Genomic DNA, 19224 nt, shown 5'->3' with positions numbered 1-19224 from the left:
AATAATACTAACTGAAACTGAACTACTATTAACTAGTTATATCGTCTTTATATATATTCAAAAAAAGTTATTTATATGAACATATTTAAAAAAATCCATGTTTCAGCATTTTGTCTTTAAAAAAATTAATAAAAGTAATTTAATGAAATGTATATCAATAAAATTACAGCGTACATATCTCCGATTAACAAATTTAAAGTTAACATGATTTCAAAGCCAATATTTAGAGTATAACATTTATTGAATATTAGCTACATTTACAATAAGCAACTTAACTTTAAAAAGTTCCATGTATAAAAATAGATTCAAGCAATTTTCACATCATAACAATCTTTTCCATAGTTCAAACTGCTTCCGTGGAAATTGTCTAAAAAATGTAGTCAATTTTTAGTATGCAGTTAGATTAAAATCTAAAATGCATAGAAATATCTGATCATGTAGAAAAACATATACACAGAATTCGTATAGATAATTTTTTCCATCAAATTACTTCTATTTGATCTTAAGAATCTTAGGAAAATACATTTTTTTTTTCTCTTTCCGGAGTCAAAATTGTTTATTTTCTAAGTTCCTTTTAGAAAATATTGCACAGTGATTCAGATTCGGTTTTTGGCGCAGTAAAAATTAGAAAGAAAAAATGTATATATATAGAATAAATAAATCATCGAAATTCCGAGGTCGTGGTGAAAAAAAACGTTCATTTTCTTCGGGAATCTGTGGGAAAATGTTCAGGACTTTGAACGCCGTAAATTATTTTGAATAAACACACAGTCTAGAACTGTGCAGGGGGAGGGAAAGGCTATGAAAGATTCAGTTGGTATATGTCTTTCGAGCTAGCGGTTATCTTTTCAAAGCTTCCTGTGTTCTCGTTGCGAAAGGGTATGTATACCTTCATTTTCTGTCTAATTGAAGCTTTTCCGATATATTTGAGAATACGTTAAGTAAATAAAAATATTTCTACTAGATTTTCTATTTACAAATATCTCTATGCTATGTTTTTGGCCTTTCTTTCTAATTTAAAAATTAGACAGGAAAAAAAAACATAGAAGTTTCGGAAAATTAAAAAATGGCGCAATTTGAAAATTTACAAAACACGGCGCATCCTTAAAAATTTTTTTGGATCTTAATTTCATTTTCTGATACTAGCACCGAGTTACGTTTTTTGAAAAGTGAGTTTATAAACTATAAATATGATTAGTAATACAGCAGTTTTTAAACTGTTTAAAGACATAGCAAACATAATAGTTTTTAAAACGGGTTTAACAGACTTTCTGTTAGTTAGTTATTAATTTTTTCAATTTATTTTCTGCTTTTTAATCTCAGAATCAATTTTCTTAAATTCCCTTTAAGGGACGCACGCAATTGATACTGAATCAAAATGTTATTTTAATAATCGATAATCTAATAATCAATATTCGAAAATATTGGAGTGTATAATATTTTAAAACTCTAGAACATCAGAGGGTAAATAAAAAATCAATTATAATATTCCATTATAAACATGAAGCAGGATAAGTTAAATAAAAGTATTTAATCAAAAAAAGTGAATGAATGTTTTAATAAAATTAAGAAATTAATAACTGCTTTTAACTGAGTGCATTTAAGTCGAAATAATACGTTTCAACAGATATTTCTTTGAAATAATACTTAAACAGAGAAGAGCTCAAATGATTAATTAGGTGCAAGTGCTGGAATATTTTGTTATGCATTTATTTGGAAAATTATTTCTAGGAAACAGAATATTTATTTGCATTCATTAATTAATCATGTTCAATAATAATATTTAAAGGATGAATAATTGATGAAAATACTAAATACATCTTCACTTTAACAGTGGGTTTGTTATTTTAGTTGTCTCAAATTAAACTGAAAAATCAAAAATATTTCTATCTTAAAATAAATATTTTTGTGACGATAAAATAGTTCCAACGTTCACATCGCCATTGTTCAAAGATTGTGATTAAACAAATGCATCGATTTAATTTATTCTACTCTGTGATGCCAACGGCGAGAAATATATGTACATATCTTAAAATTAATGATTAGTATTTGCTCTCAGTTTTTGTCATTACCGTTTCCATAAGCAAGTAGATAATTTCTGGGATATTAATTTGGATTTCCATCATTATTCGGCCTTTAGCTTTTCATTTTCTACTCTCACCGCTTTTTAAGACTATTTTAATCATCAAAGAAATTAAATGCTTGGATGATGAAAATAGCAAGGCAATTTGAGTTTTATAAGAATTAGAATTTGCGGAAATAAGGAAAAATAATTTAAACTTTCTGAAATTGAATCAATCCAGATATGTAGGAAAAGGATTTATTTGATTACAAATGTGCACCCCCCCCCCAAAAAAAATAATAAAAAAAAAATAACAGCAAGTTACGGTCTTTTTTTATTTTTTCGTATACCCAGTATATAAAGAGAAAGTATTGTTATCATGAAAGTATTCGAATTCGACTTTTTAACGAATCTCCACATTTCAGATCTCCCCAACTTGAAAAACATGTATTGAAATAGTTTTGTCTGTGAATACGATAATTCAAAAACATTTTAATGGGTGAAATTTGTTATGTGGTCTTTACACCAAATTTGTCGATTTCTATCAGATTGTGAACAAAATCAATTCATGGGAAGTCTGTTTGCTCGGCTGTCCGAGTGCAGATAAAATTAATAACTGTAAAATGTGAAGAACTAAATAAATAACATTTGCTACACAAGTTTAGTATTTAAAATGTGATTTTTTGCATCAAATATGGAATCAAATTCGTTAAAGAGTTGATCGCCTGTTGGTCTGTACTTTCGCTTGCATTTAAAAGCAATTACTAAAAAAAAGAGACTTAAATAAATGATATTTAGTTTGTGGCCTTCTGACTACAACTGTAGTTTTTTTGTTAAAATTTGATTCCAATCAGTTCCAAAAAAAAGTTGTCCAAAATGCATATTTGATTTTCTTTACCACAATACGAAGCGGACTCTGAAAAAAAAAATACGACCTTTTAAAGATCCACAGTTTTATGCCGTGAGATAACACCTTTATTAGAGAGTATGCGAGGAAGTTTCGTGGAGACCATTCCTACTAGATTTTCAAAAGACTAACTGTGTTTACATTCTGAACAAATAAATTCGATATGATGTTGCATACCAATCTTTTCTCACCTTTTACCATCATCTGTCTATGGTTTCAACAACATCAGTTAAAAAAATTGTCATTTTTGTATAAATAAGCATTATCAATTTTGCATGTGTCTTCCATGAAGACATATTTAAAATCATAATGAAGTCGCAATGAAGTAAATGTGCATGATGACACATTTCTATAATAAAAGATGACCTTCATACTATCGAACAGCAACAAGGATAAGTTAGAAGCACAATATAATTTCTTATATTGTGCTGTGACGTTTGTTTTCCCTTTGCAACGCATGCAATGACTTTGGATTTTAAGTGCTTCATCCTCTGGGTAACTTTTATTAATGTTGAAAATTAAAAAAAAAATAAAAAAATGATGAATAATAGTCCCGTTTCTTGGGTGCCATTAGTTATTTAACAAATTTAACTGAGCATGCCAACTAACAACTTCGTATACTGTCTTCTTTTTGCAAGAAAAACAATGAATTCGAAAATTGCATTGACACGACATGCTTGCATGCATTCCATGGGCCTGATATGGTGTCATTTCAATATTTAACTGAATTCAAACTTAAACAACTATTTTCAGCATTTTAAAACAAATTATAGGTTGAGATATATAATGAGAACACGATACGTTTTCGAAAATAGCACGCAAGCTATTTTCTTATGAATGCTCTTAAACGCGAAGAAAATGCAATAGTTCCTTTTAGTTTCAAATCTCAGATATGCATTTACCCTAATAATTTTAGGAATGGATAAAAAACACCCCGGAAGATATGAAAATCGTTAAAAGTCGTTACTACGTCGAGAAAATACTATTTCAGGGATATTTTTTGTTCAAAAGAGCACATATAGTTCAAACGCTTTATTGCCCTTTTTTAAGCAAAATGTATTGAAAGAATACTCATGAACGTTAATAATCTATTTTATATTGTAACCTAGCAACCAGTATCTATGAACAATACACAACACTTTCCTAAACGGGCACCATACATAGTGTATAACAAACATAATAGTTCAGAAGCTGACCTAGTTCGTTTATTACTTTCTATGTTTTTTCTAGTATATAGAGAATTTAATTCGATTTATATATTTTTTTTGGCAAATGAAATACATATTTCAATCATTTTTATTGCGATAAAAAACTTTTTTATTGAAAAGGAAGTGATGAAGAATGTTTCATGATTAAATTTTTTTTATCGTTGAAGAAATGATGTAAAATGCGTTATGAGTTAATGTTGTATTTTTCTTTCTTTCTGGTATAAGAAGTCCAGAAAGAGTTAATAGTGTGATTGTCAAATAAAAAAAACTCAGTTCCCGTATTTTCATGAATCTCCGCATTTAAGTTTGTGAATGTTATGAATCAAAAGCTCAACAAAGTAGAAGATTAAATTTAGTACATGATCTTTACATTGAAATTATGGATTTCTATAAAATTTTGGAGGAAATCAGTCAACAAATTTCCCCAAATGTATTTCATCTGTCTGTCAGCCTTTGTGTATGAGTATATGATAACACAAATATCCAAATATGCAAACTCAAAAACGCTTAGATTCTAATTTTATCACCGTAATTTTTAAATGTTGAAAAAAGTTTGAAGTTTTGAACCAAATCGTCAAAAGATTGACTGTATGTCCCTTTAGAATTGTGAATATAATAGCGCAAAAACGCAAGAAGCTAGATAAGTATAATTTAATATATTACTGGCATTACAATCTTGTTTTATATTTTTGATTTTATTCAGTCAATTCGGAAAAGATCCAAAGATATTCAATATTCCCTTTACTCTACCAATCGCCATATTATAAATGAATACAAGAAAGCTGAAAAGAAAAGACGCCTGCTAGTTAGTTTCACCAGCTATCCCATAAAAATTAAAATATTTCTATTTTACGACGAGTAAATCATTAACGTATTATATTTTTGCTCAAACTTTTTTTAAGGCATGAGCACTGAAAATAAATTTAATAGAAAAATGACTTCATATTCAAAATATGTGCACTAATATGAGGAGATATAGCACAGAGGGATTATATACCCCTCAGAAGCATTAGAATATATTTCAGTTGTTATGCAATGCTCAAAATTCTTCCTGTGCAAAATGAATTAGTTGATGAGGGAATTCCATAATCGATCAAAGTCAATGTAAGCAATTTTTAAACATTTAGTCTTTCCTCTATAGGAGAGACAAATCCCAATGGACATACAAAGTGATAATGGCAATGAGAACGACAAAAAAACCCACTATCAATATGCGAATTAAGCTCTTATAATGATGATGTCATCGTTATTTCTTTATTCATTTATTTTTACCCCTGAAACATCGCTTCTAGACTCAGTAGTCTAAAGATGGATTTCTTTTTAAGTGGAAGAGGAGACGTTTTCTTTTTTTCTCACCCCCTCCCCCTTTTTTTTTCTTTTCTCCTCCTCCAAAGCGAAAATCCCGCGTTGCTTTTGTTGAAACTCAAAATATCTTCAAATGTAATACTTTTAAGCTTTCGCTTGTGAATCAGATTGTTAATGCTGCATTAACAAGTTCGATATAATACAAAAGTTCTGCATGTTAAATTCCCAAGAGTGCCTAATGGCTAATAAACTCGCTCTAGAGACTTCCTCAAAGCATCGAGCAGCGACCGTCTTCCTAAAGAACAGAAATCATAAGAGTCTGTAGTCCACGTCAGTCCTTCCACATGCCGCTTCCAATGTTAGAATATATTGGACTGCTATGTAATGCTTAAGATTCACCCCGCGCATAGTGAATCAGCTGATGAGGGGGAGTCCATGATCGATCAAAGACAACGCAAGCAAATTTCAAACATTTATGCGTTTTCTCTGGAGAGAACAAACCCCAATGGACATGCAAAGTGATAGCGACAACGAGTAGAATAGAAGCTTATCAATAAGTGAATTAACCTCTTGACTTGGTTGAAATGTCGCCGTTATTTAGTTATTTTTCCCCACTGAAACATCATCAGTCTCGTAACCCAAAATGAGTTTTCTCTTAGGAAAAGAGAAACGGGCCGAAATCATAAGTTCTCTTCTCGTTTTCTTTGCTTATTTTTTTTCTCCCCACTCCAAGAGCACATTTAGTTTAACTTTTTTTTCTTTGAATTTCTTAATATCTTCAGAAAGTAACATTTTTGCTTTTTCTCTTTAGAGTCATTTTTATTACTGAGTAAAGAAAAATTTATTAAAAATGTTTTAAAAATAATGATTTATAAATTTTTAAAATAGTTTTCCACATTTTTATATCAAATTCTGAGTCATAACAACTCAGTTTTCTCAGACTTTTTCTAAATATTTTTATATTATTAAAAATTGTTCAATAAAATTTATAGAATCCATTGCATGTATTAATTTCTTTTAATTCCAAAAACAGAGAAACTTAAATGTCTTTAGAATTTTCGGAAGACATTTTTTTCATTGTGTTTTTGGATTTCTATTTTCATCTAACTGATTTATTTAAAAGAACAAACAGGATTTTATTAAATGGCAATTCATTATGTTAACACTGAAGAATTAAAATATTTTGTAACTATCAGTTTTTCATACAGTAATATTTGTTTAAAAGAAGGAGTTAATTTATACAAAGTTGTATATTTTGGATGTAATATGTACAATACTCGACTTTCATTTTATTCGAGTAAGTTTTTTCGGAAAAAAAAATACAAAATTACCTTATAGTGGAAATATGTATTATATTAAAGTATCTTTCAAAACATGTAATTTCGCATAAACATTTGAAAAAGAAACTTAACATAGTGATTCTGTTATGTATCTCCCAAATATGTTTTTTCATATAAACTTCTGAAAAGATAAATAACGTAGTAATTGCTTCAAGCATCCTATAACAGATGTTTTCGAATTTCTGAAAAAAGTTAACATAATTTCAAGTTGAAAAGATGTGTATTCTAATTTTGACGATTTCCAATGAATTTGGAAATAACTCATTGCCTTCTTGTAAAATGTATTGCTTATACCTTCATTTAAAGTAACGCTAAAGAACTATACACTCAATTATAGTAGAGAAAACTATAATGTAAAACATTAAAATATATTTATGTTCCCTTTTTTTGTTTTTTTTAATCCAATGAACCCGTAGATTTTCTTAAACAGTTAATCTGATTATAAATAAAAATAAAAAATTATTTATAAGTTATAATTACGATTATTTTAACTTCAAAATTGATAACTGGTTTCATAATAGATATCAATAAAACGCAAGTTGAGAAAACTATAATGTAAAACATTAAAAAAATATTTAATTTATGTTCCTTTTTTTTTGTTTCTTTTAATCAAATGAACTCGTAAATTTTCTTAAACATTTTGTTTGATTATAATTAAAAATCAAAAAAAAAATTATAAGTTATTTTTAAGATTCTTTTTATTTCAAAATTAATAACTGGTTCCATAACAGATAACAATGAAACTTACAAAAAAATACTAGTCTCAACTGAAACTTACTTTAATCCATCATTACAAAAAAGAACTGTCGCTTAATTCAGAAAGATCCCTGCATTTCCAGGTTTAATAACATTCTTTCTTGAAAGGGATCTGAAAGAAGTTTTCCTACAAATATTTTATTGAAAGAATGTTCTCCAGCAACAATCCTTGATTTAGAAAGTGATGCGAGACGACAATGCGAGCTTCTAAGGATTCTGTCGGAAGCTTCAAACCAGTATTGTTTGCTACAATTTTAAAGGAAAGAGATGGCATGAAATACGTTAGTATCCATCCATTTCTTTCTCTCCACTGAGATTTCTTTATCCTCTATAGAAATTGATCTCAGGTAATTGATGCCGTAGCTGTCTCAGGAATCGATATGAATTCAGAGAAAATTCCTCCTCTTGTGGATTAAAGATCCATTCCGATTTCCAAAGTAGTATAGAATGGGACGACGAAAAAATCCATCTCTTACGTAGAACTTTTATTTCTTATTTTGAAGATTCTTATTCAAGTATCATCACGGTTGCATTTATTTTTTATACTCAAATTTATATGCAGCGTTTTTATTATGTATAAATTGTCGAGCTAGCGAAGATATTTAGAACTAGTTGATATACTTGGCATTTCTCGAGATAAAAATCCTTTTTTGTATAATTATTTTTATTGTATAAACTACTTTTTCTATAAAATTTTATAGTACACAAAATCTTTTGCAAGTATATATTGAAATAAAAGAGAAGTTGAAAAAATATTGGTAGAATAGTTCAAAGTCTAAAATTGCACAAAAATGAAAATGGCACTATTGAAAAGTTAAATTTTTTTTATTGTAAAAGGGAGACAAATGAAATTTTAAGATTTGAACTAAAACAGGCATCGGATAAATTACGCAACATTTGTGAAATTTCTTTTTCCAAAAGCTTTCTTAAATCAAAAAAAAAAAAAAAAATTGACATTAAGACTAAGAATATATGTCGAGGAGGTGAAGAAATAAACGAATCAAAATGAAAATCGCCGAGGGAAATTAATATCAATTCTTCCAATAAAATAGATGCTCTCCAATGCGAAACGAGTTTTAAGAGACCATCAAATGCTTTTCATTAGAATTTCTGTTCAGTTATATCCTTTTTTATTAAATCATAATCAAATATCGTGTAATTAAAGATAGTGCACAGATAACTTTAAAATAGAAAAGAGTAGAAAGCATATCATATTCTGTGATATTTAATCAGCTATCAAAATGATTACAGTCAACTTTTTCAGATATACACATTATTAGTCAAAAATATTGAACAGAAAGAAATAATTTTTATTCTATATATTATAAATGAATAATCACGAAAAGTTATTTAACAAACAAGGAATAAAGGAATAAGCCAAGAAAATTAGAACGTTTGAAATTCGTTTGATGTCAAACCAATGCCTTCGGTCCTTTTAATGTTCAACTTACCAAATTTCCGAATTTCTCTTAACAAATATTTTCAATTGCACTGGCTTAGATCGGTTCACGGATTCAAAGATTGATTCCGTAGTAATTGTGCCTCATTTTTGCTATTTAAATACTAAATGTTGAACATGAACATGACGGTTTGAAATATTTCAGATAAAGAACATAAACTATTAAAACAATATCCAACATAATCAATTTCCTTTCAAAAACCCTCTCTTATTACACGCATTCGTAATGATATCTACGCACTGCATACGGAAATGGAGACAAAATACTGTTTCGACAAATTCTTTTCTGAAACTATATAAATCCGGAATACTTTCTCACGGTCCTACTCTCCTTCTTTCCTACTAGGCACTACTTTCGCGATGGCTTGGACAGAGAAATCTTGGTAAAAGATTACAATTGGACTAGTTTCTTGAAATTCGGAAGAATAAAAATCGTTATTAATATATATATATATATATATATAAATTTCTGAATATATGCAAGGAATTTGAATATATGAATATATCTCGTTGTTTCCTCATAACCCTCAAAGGATTGTTTTGATTGGATAAAAAGTAACCATAAGCTCCTTCGACGCTCTTGGACCGACCAACAGAATAACTGAAAACTAGTCTAGCGAGAATCCACTAAAATGAGATATACCCGATGGACACGACAAGCCTATATTTCCTCAGAATGACCATGACCAGTATCGACCGCCGCCACGACACTGCTTGACTATAATTTGGAATTCTGTTCGTATGCCATACTTAAACTGATTGTACTGGATTTGAAGCAGCAAAAATAACTTCCTGAAGTTTATTTCAGAACGGTTTTTAAGTCAACATTTTTTTTATCCAATACAAAGTAATTAAATATTGAGTAACCTTGAATTATTAATTATTTAATTTTTTTGTCTATTATTTAGGCCAATCGATTTATTTATTAGTTTCGGTTGGGAAAAATTAGCCTCCAACTTTCAAATTTATGACACCTCTGGTAAATGATTTGTATCTCTTTATTGAAATAATATATATATATATATATATATATATATATTTCTTGACAAGATCCCCTCCCCCCCCAAAAAAAAACCCCAGTAAATATCTGTAGCAATAGGTTTTTAAATAACAAAAAAAAAATCATTCACTTTCAAATTAACAGTTTTTAAAATTTTTATTTAATTTGACTTGTTTCACGTTTGCGAATTTTGAATTATAAATTAAAAACTTAAAAATGGAAAATGATTAACCCCTTTTAAAATCTACCTGTTACTGCACTATAGGAAAGTAATTTTAAAACTTTTTCTTTAAAAATATGAAATCATTTTAAGTAATCACAGGAAAATAAATTTCCATCTCAAAGGTTTTCAAAAATATTTTTAGCTGCATTAATTATTACCAAAAATTCTGCTTTATAATTTGCAACTTCCGGTACAACCAGTCTGCCCTCATTTTGGGGAGGACGTTTGTGTCTGTTTTGTAGATACCCATTATAGTGTCTCACATTTCCTCGGTCACGTGCGCTACCACATTTGGAATTCAGTCTCAAAATCGATTTCGGTATTCTGGAACCTATAATAGCGAAAGGTAAATTGCACAGTTTATGATTTATAAACGTAAGACTGTGGACTGTTTTTGGTCACAGTTTGAAGGAAATAATAAATGAAGATTCGCTAAGAGAAAGTAAGAAAATAGACTTAAAAATTCTTTTTTTCGTAAGTGTTTCAAAATATTTTATTACCGCGAGTAGGAATTAAAGTGATTGTGTGTATGTGTTGACATTCTACTGGGATTAAGCTGTAGAGATAGGACCAGGAATTATCAAATTTAGTACAAAATTACTAAGGATGTAGGAATGTGCACCTAGATGCGATTTTTTTAAATGTTTAAGAAACTTAAGTTTAGATAATAACTTCTTAATATTGCCTTGGTTAATGTACACCTTTGAAAATAGATGAGACATCAAGAATCCCATGACATTTCTAGTGAAAAGATCGATTTCAAAGTAAAAAGTTACTGCTTTCATCATATCGCTAAATACATGCGATACACAAAATATAGTGACCATATATTGGATTGCAACTGCAGTAGATGCAATGCATGCTCGTTATCTATATGTTGTAGCACGCCATCATTCGTGATTAGAGAAAACAAGCATGACTTTATTAGACCTATCACTTCTAAATCTTTTGCAACCATACAAAATTTTCTCCAGAAACAAGTAAATGTTGTAAACTAGTAAATAAAGCAAAAAAGTCAATATAGTAAACAAGTAAATATTTTATAGCACCTTGGTATCTATAAAATAATGAAAAACTAGGAAAATAACTATTTCCATCCATTATATGTGCTGAATTGCTTTCCTCCAATTATAACTTCTCATTTTAGGAAATAAGATACAATTATCATCTATTGTACCAACATAATAATGCACAAAAGAATCAAGAGTGTCAGCTGCATGGGCATGAGTTGTCATGGAGAATGACACGGAGATTTATGCATTTATCCAAATAGAGCAATTCTGAATGCATATATTACCTCTGTATAAATCTCTTGCACAAATGCATGATGGAGGATAACTGATTCAGATGCAAATGGTTCTAAATCAAGCAACGTTTGCTACCGATTTATGAGTAAAACTCGGATTTATTCGTGAAGAGAATATCCCTTCATTGATCTGAAATCCAGTGACATGTTAAAGTGTTCAGCTTAGACTCTCTCTCTTGCTATGTTGCCAGATTGGAACACGAATAACTATATAACTTAACGAAGCTTTCTTAACACAATAAACGTTAAATCCATTCTTCTGGTAGCTTCAGCAAAGCAAGACGTAATATGGATTTTGATTGAAAATCTAGTTCTGTGTGAGTCATTGTTCATCTAGTAAAGTTAATAGCTCCTAATAGGAATTTATATCATTAATGTCAAAATTCAATGGCAGTGATAGAAGAATAATATGTTTTCCTATAAGATTAAACTTTGAATAAGAGAACCCTAATTAATCAATAAATATAATTCGTTTTGAATATTCAGCATTTGTAAACAGAATTTTGAAAGGGCAATATGCAATTTTTGTAAGAAGTTAATTATAAAACATTTTGAAAATAAGTGCAACGAAGTTATATTCATTTCATTCATTGAGCAGAAATCATTTTGAAAATTTTTAATTGGTTTTGCCTTTTTATAATATAAAAAATTGCATTACCTTATTAACTTTCAGTCTGAGGAATGTTTATTCGATAAACTTATAACGTAGATTCTTGGGCATTGTATTATTTTTTATTTAAAAATTTAGAAGTAGAATAAATACATAAGTTAATACACTGATGTTTCAATTTTTCATACACTGATGTTTCAATTTTTGTTAAATCAAAATTTTGTATTCTGAAACAAAATCTAAATTTGCTTTTTGTATTTTTAGGGTACAGAAAAGATGATGTAAATAGATTTTAGAAGATTCCATAGTCATCATTTTAATCCACAAACGTTCGGCTAACATGCCAGTCATTAAAGAAGATCGAGGAAGGGCAATTTCATAAGTCATTACTAGTTGCACTCATCATGGAAACCAACTTTACAAATACAACTCATTTATTTTCGGTGGAATATTATTATTTCACCGAAAACTCTGTGAACACCGTCGATCAGAACGGGACTTCACCGCCTTTCCTCTCTTATAAGAATGTCTCATGGTCAGGATCCGCAATAGGAGATGAAGAATGGGAAAACTACAACTACTGGAACGGCTCACAATATCCGAGTGGATATTCTCAAATACGAATAATTTTGACTGCATTTTTCGTGACATTTATAATGGTAGTCATTGTGGTTGGTAATATGCTCGTCTGTATAGCAATAGCTACCGAAAAAGCCCTGAAGACCGTTCAGAACTGGTTTATTGCTTCTTTGGCAGTCTCGGACTTCTTAGTCGGACTAGTCATCATGCCGTTTTCTTTAGCCAAAGAACTCATGGGGTACTGGATATTCGGTACCGTTTGGTGCGATATTCATTCGGCTTTAGACGTTTTACTGTGTACGGCTTCCATCAACAATTTGTGTCTGATAAGTTTAGACAGATATTGGTCCGTAACTCAGGCTGTAGAGTACCTTAAGAAAAGAACTGCCTCTCGAGCCGTCTTCATGATCTGTTTTGTGTGGATTTTATCTGCTCTTATATCATTACCACCTTTATTAGGATGGAAGAAAGAAGAAAGACCTGAAGACTACCCTTCTTGCTCTTTAAGTGATGACGTAGGTTATGTACTGTACTCTGCTTTAGGCTCGTTTTATATACCAGCAATAGTTATGGTGTTCGTTTATATTAAAATATTTATGGCTGCCAGATCCAGGGCGAGAAGACATGTCAAAAAGACTAGACAAGCATCGGAAGTGACAAATGATCCGCCGAAGGACAAGTCCACTACTACTACGACTTGCACGAGCTTCAGTAATCCTAGTCCACCAGATAAGAGACGAGACACTGATATTTTCAGGTAAGTTTCATTTTTCTTTGCGCCTATGAATTAGATTAATTCTTTTATTAAATGTGCGTAAAGAAAGATCTAGAATCCTGTATTGAGCATTAAATTCACAGCAAATATAAGAAAGCGTGTAATATGGGATTTTCAAATGTATTTCAATTTTTGTTTTTTTATTTCTGTGATGGTCCTTTGCTAAATATTAAAAGAGTTTCATCAATTTTTTAAAAGAAAATGTGGAGTAGCTTGAAGAATACAAAAAAAAATGCTACGCTTTAAAACAGAACAATATTATTAATTATTTGCATGCGCTTGCCATATGATGGCCATGATATGCCATTAATTGGCACATTAAGTCCTACTATTTTCTTAGTTTTAAACGAAAACCTGAAAAAGAATATTGCTTAGGCAAAATAAAATCATGAAGGATGAAAGAAACATTTTCCATCGCGTTAACTTCAAACATTCGTGTCGAACTACCAATTAAGTATTGGTTAAGTACTGGCTTAAATAGAAATTTTTTTTAAATAATAAATTGTATACATTTATTGCAAATTCATTAATTTCTGAGAGGTTACAAAAGGTAAAGAGAGAATTGTCTTGAAGTTCCTTCGTATTCGGGTTTTTAAGCAGTAAATGCTTCTACGACAAGAAAAAAAAAAGCGAATATAAATTCAAAGAAATTGAAGCACTTTCTTGCAAACAGTAGAAATATTTAACCAATAATATGTTGTACATTAATTAGAACAGTTTATGCTGTAAAAAGTTCGCAAATTTACTTTACAAAAAGATCTATTATATTTGATACATTTAATTATTCATTTTATTTTTCAGCATTTTAAATAAAAGATTTTCATGAAACCATGGCTTATTTTATTCTTGCTTTTAGAAAAAAAATATTTTGTGTTCATTCTCTGTATTTTTCAGCCCATCGCTCGAATGAAAATCTTTTTCGAATAAACGAATCAAAAGTAGAAATAGTAAGATATTCGAAATCTTATTTGGATAGTCTTTTCTGATAATCGAATTCAATCGTCTTCAGCGCTGAAAAGACTATTTGTTTAGCAATTTCTTTAAACTAATATTCACTTGGCTTTGTTAAAAGAATAAACTAAAAAATAAAAGCTGATATGTAACTTTTTTTTTTTTTTTTGAAAATCTTATAATGTAGAAAAGGCTACATAAATATACATTGATCAAATTCGCTGATAATAAATGTTTTAGCTTGTTCCTTATTGAAACGTGTCATCTCAGAATAAAGAGTCTTGTCTTTGAGACAGTCTGAGAATATATTCTTCAAAATGAATATCTTTGTTGTCAGTCTTAGCAAATACGGAATGATGAGATATCATTTAACATGGTTGAATCTCATAACGTATTCTCAGTTTTCTGAGTTGTAAAGTTTTACAATGTTTGAAACTAGGTGACTTTGATTGTTACATATAGAAAAATTGCTCTTGATAACTCTAGGAATTCAAAAGATAATTTTAGAAATTTCAGCTTGCTTTAAACTTAAAAATACTGAGCGCTAAGAAAATCATATCTTGATTCACAAAAATTTGGCAATTTTTGTTGCTGTTATTGTTGAAAGCTATATGTAGTTAAGTTATATATCATAAAAAGGTTGTTTTTCGATTTAATTTTTTATCAAGCTATTTCCTGCTTAATGTTTATTATATTTAGATATAGTTCAAAAATAAATTTTAAATTATATTTCAGAAATTATCAAATAAAGAGACTTTATGAATGCTGTTGTGATTCTTGTTTAAAGACAAAATTATGCAAGTGCACATTTTGTATACATGACTTTTTTTTTCAGTGATCAACGAATTATTTTTCTGTATCCTTCAGTAATCTGGATGCAAATGTTCCTTGATGAATTTTATTTTTCTGAAGCGTTGAAATGTTTTTTTGGCCTAATTTTATGCAGAAGATGTGTTATTACGTAATAATCTTTGGTAAACACTAAGTTTATCATGAGTTGGCATTTACCTATTTCTTCCAAAGGGGTCAAAATGACCCCTTTCGGTAATTAATTAGAAAAAATATAAATTGATCTATCTATTACGAAATTAAAGTAGAAAAAACTTTTATATTTTCAATATAATTGTTGAGATTTGGTGTAATGAAAAGGCAGTTCCTCTGTGTTTATTTACTAAAAAATGGGTTTAGTTTCTCATCTAGGTCTATACAATCTTTTCTTCTACCAAAACATTGACCCACAAATCTTCTTACTTCTTATTAAATCTATAATAGCTTCTATCTGACTGACTTTTGGCTTCGTCTTCTTGCTTCTTATATACACAAATTTTACTAACATACACTTATTTCTACATTTATACCTATATCTATGAACGTCCCTATCAAGCCGCTACATATTTAAATATAAATGTATGTATTGTCAACAATATTTATTCGAATGGTCAAAATGACTTCTTCGGTAAAAGTAGGTGTACTGTATACATTCCTCCGAAACTAAAAAAAAGAAAAAAGAAAAAGATAGTATTTGCGATTATATGTCTTATAAATGTAAGTAAAAATTAATTAAAATATTCTCATAAAATACGGCAATAATTTTCTTGAACAAAATTAACGAAAAGTTTTCTCAGAGGTGTCAAAATGACCCCTTGGTAATCCTAGTATTAAAAGGGAAAATCTCTGCTGACAAATTGGTTATAAAAAGAAAACAAAAGCTATTATATTGTGCGTGAAAAGAAAATTAAAAATCTTGACCAACACTCTTTTTTTTTCTATAGTATATACAGCATTTCAATTAATGCATTATTTTGCAAAACAAAATTTATCATCTTCAGCGTAATTTAATAATATTTTGTTTGAAATACTATATAAACAAGTACTCACTTATTTTATTTTTATGTGAACTCTTATTTGTGTTTTATATATTACAGGATTGATTGAGTGAGTAAATTCTACAACATTATTTGTTATTAAAACTGAATATTCATTACTTTGATGGGAATGCGTTAGACTGACAAATTGTTCTATTTCCATTAAACGGTTGTTCTGTGTTAAAAAGAGTAACCTTAACATTTCTGCTTTACATAACAATTTGATGAAACAGTTAGGTTCTGAAATGGAAGACTGATGTATAAAAATATCTATTTACTTATTTATTTTTATAAAATAAGCGGATAACAAATGAAGGAAAAAATTCCGTTTGACTATCCTAAACAATTTTGTAGGTTTAAAAGTTCCAAAAATTAAAGCAAAATATCTAAAACCTGCTGCATATTTTTGAAACAATAATTCATATGATATTGATTAATTATTAAATTTAATAAAACAATTTCATCGCACACTTTTAATAATGTTCTATAAAACTGAAAATATTTTTTATTTTAGTTATTGTTCACTGCTTAGCTTTCTATTAGTAATTTATTAATATAAATGTTATGGAATTTTTGCAATCAATTTTTTCCAAGCTCACAAGTTGGTGGAGAAAGTTTTACGGAATGATAATATAATGAAATTAATCGTTTATTTGATAATTAAATTCTGAAAATATAAAAATAATATCTTGTCTTTAAGAATTTATAATTGCACAAAACTTCAAAACTCGAACACATCAGGAAGTGAATGAAAATCCGATTAGAGAATTCCATATTAACAAATATGAAATATGTCAAATACACTCGTTTCCTTATTTGAAAAACAATCCTCATTTCTCAATAAATTTATTTAAAGCAAAGAAGAACTCAATAAAAACAAGCGAAAGTCCCAATTTATTCCAAAAATGGAATAATGAAGTAATTAAAAGATATTAATATTCTCGGAATATTTTTCGTCAACAAAAATAAGAAAACATTTTTTTCTCTGGAAGATTTTGAAATTTCCAAGAAAAGTTCTGCAATAACTAATTAAAGTGAAAGGGATTAAATTTAAACCATACTTTTTTTATAATAATGTTAGCTTTAAATTAGTTGCCAATTTCAAGGAATTTCGCTAATAATGATAAAAATTGACTTCGAAGAAAATAAAGACAATGATTTCTCCGAATTCGAATTGATTATCTTTTTTTTATTATTATTATTCTCTTAATTCCATGGAAATAGTTATTTCCAGAATTCGAGATTGTTTACATCTGCTTTAAAATTGAAATGATAATTAGGAGTGTATTAAAAGGAAACCTGCTGTTTTGGAATTAAAATTTTGATTTGAATAGATTTCGCAAACTTTTTTTAATTTTCCGGAATCACGTACAAAAATCTGATAGCTAATTTATTTCTTTTAAAATGGAAAATGACAGCGATTTAATTATTTTCTCTCCAGACAAGCAATTTTCGAGTTTATGTCAGATGCATTAATTTGAAAGCTATTGAAATTTTGGTTTTGTTAGGAAAATTTAACTTTATCACTCTTCTAGTAATATTCAGATTTAATGATAATCATTTTACGTTAATGATTAGGAGCCTTTAATTATTGATATGATTACAAAGATACTTTATTTTTATAACAGCCAATAACTAATTCTTTTTCGTAAAAATTGTGATAATAAGGCGCTTCTTAATAGTAACGAATTTGTCTTTAATAAAAACTTGCTTTTTTATTTATTCTGTCATGCAGTTTTGAAATGCTTATTTGAATGTTTAGTGAATTTTTATAAAGCGACGTTCCATTTTTAAAATTCCCAAAGACTCTTTTAGTATAGAAAGAATACTGTATTTTTGCTACATGAAAAATGAATGAAATACTTCAAAGCTGCTTCTAAATTTTAAGTACGATGAAATTTTTAAATCTTTGATTCGTTTAGGCTACTTTAGAGTAAAGATATCTACGTATTATTGATATAAATTGATACAAATGTGTTATTTATATTTTATTTTTAGTTTTTGTTGAACTACGAATAATAATTTTAGCCCACTAAAAGAAAGATAAAGATAGTTTATAGAAACATTTTGCCAGTAAATATGATTCCATTAAAGTATTGCCTGAAAGATAAGGAAAAAATAAAAGGATTATTTCAATATTTTTTGGTCCTTCAATGTGAAAAGTTAAGACAATGTAATCCATTATTTTCTATAGAATTAAAAGCAAAATTTGCGAACTATTTTGCGGAACATCGAAAAACGTAGGAAATAAAATACGAATCGCCACTGAGAAGATACAACCAGTGATTGTCCATGATGGAGAACAGTAACTACAGTATTGGTTTATAGCGTCATTATAGCTGGAGAAAATGAAACATTGAAAACCAAGACATATCTTTTCCATTGCGAAAATGCGATCAATGTCTACTTGCAGATGATGAATAGTAATTTCAATAGAGGCTAGTAGAATCGTCATAAAAATAGCGATTGTTAATCAAAAACCGAATAGGTTTATAGTTAAGTTATGACTACTTGAAAAATGAAAGATGGAATAATATTTGTATTAACAGAGCGATAGTTTTATGGCATTAGAAATAGCTGTGATATGTGTCACTGAAATTCAATTTGTAGTAAAATGAAGGAGAAGGATTATTTAAATAATTCAAATTATTCTTTTCTGGTATAAAATTCTCATCTTTCGAACTGAAAGCAAAACAGATATAGTGAATTAAGTTTAATAAGCTCTAATGAGTAAAATTTGAGAAGAAAATTAATAATATTAATTCGTAAAATTAATAATTCGTAATCTGTTGAATTCTTAGACAGGAGTCTTTTTTTTTCTTCTTTTGAAAGCTAACATGTAAAATATCTCTTTAAATGATGAGTATAAATAATTTTA

General features: G+C 28.7%; 1 protein-coding gene across 1 annotated transcript in view; it reads left to right on the top strand.

The window, feature by feature from the left end:
• The first annotated feature begins 801 nt into the window (after nucleotides 1-801).
• LOC129959327 (alpha-2 adrenergic receptor-like) overlaps nucleotides 802-19224 on the top strand; it is a 53350-nt gene continuing 34927 nt past the window's right edge. The window contains exons 1-2 of the mRNA XM_056072144.1: nucleotides 802-879; nucleotides 12441-13512. Of these exons, the coding sequence (XP_055928119.1) occupies nucleotides 12581-13512 (932 nt within the window). The 5' untranslated portion in view covers nucleotides 802-879; nucleotides 12441-12580. The remainder of the gene's footprint in view (nucleotides 880-12440; nucleotides 13513-19224) is intronic.

This window comes from Argiope bruennichi, chromosome X1, assembly GCF_947563725.1.
Source record: "Argiope bruennichi chromosome X1, qqArgBrue1.1, whole genome shotgun sequence".
Classification (NCBI taxonomy): domain Eukaryota; kingdom Metazoa; phylum Arthropoda; class Arachnida; order Araneae; family Araneidae; genus Argiope; species Argiope bruennichi.
Note: the sequence above shows the minus strand (reverse complement) of the source record. Positions and strands in the feature narration are given on the sequence as shown.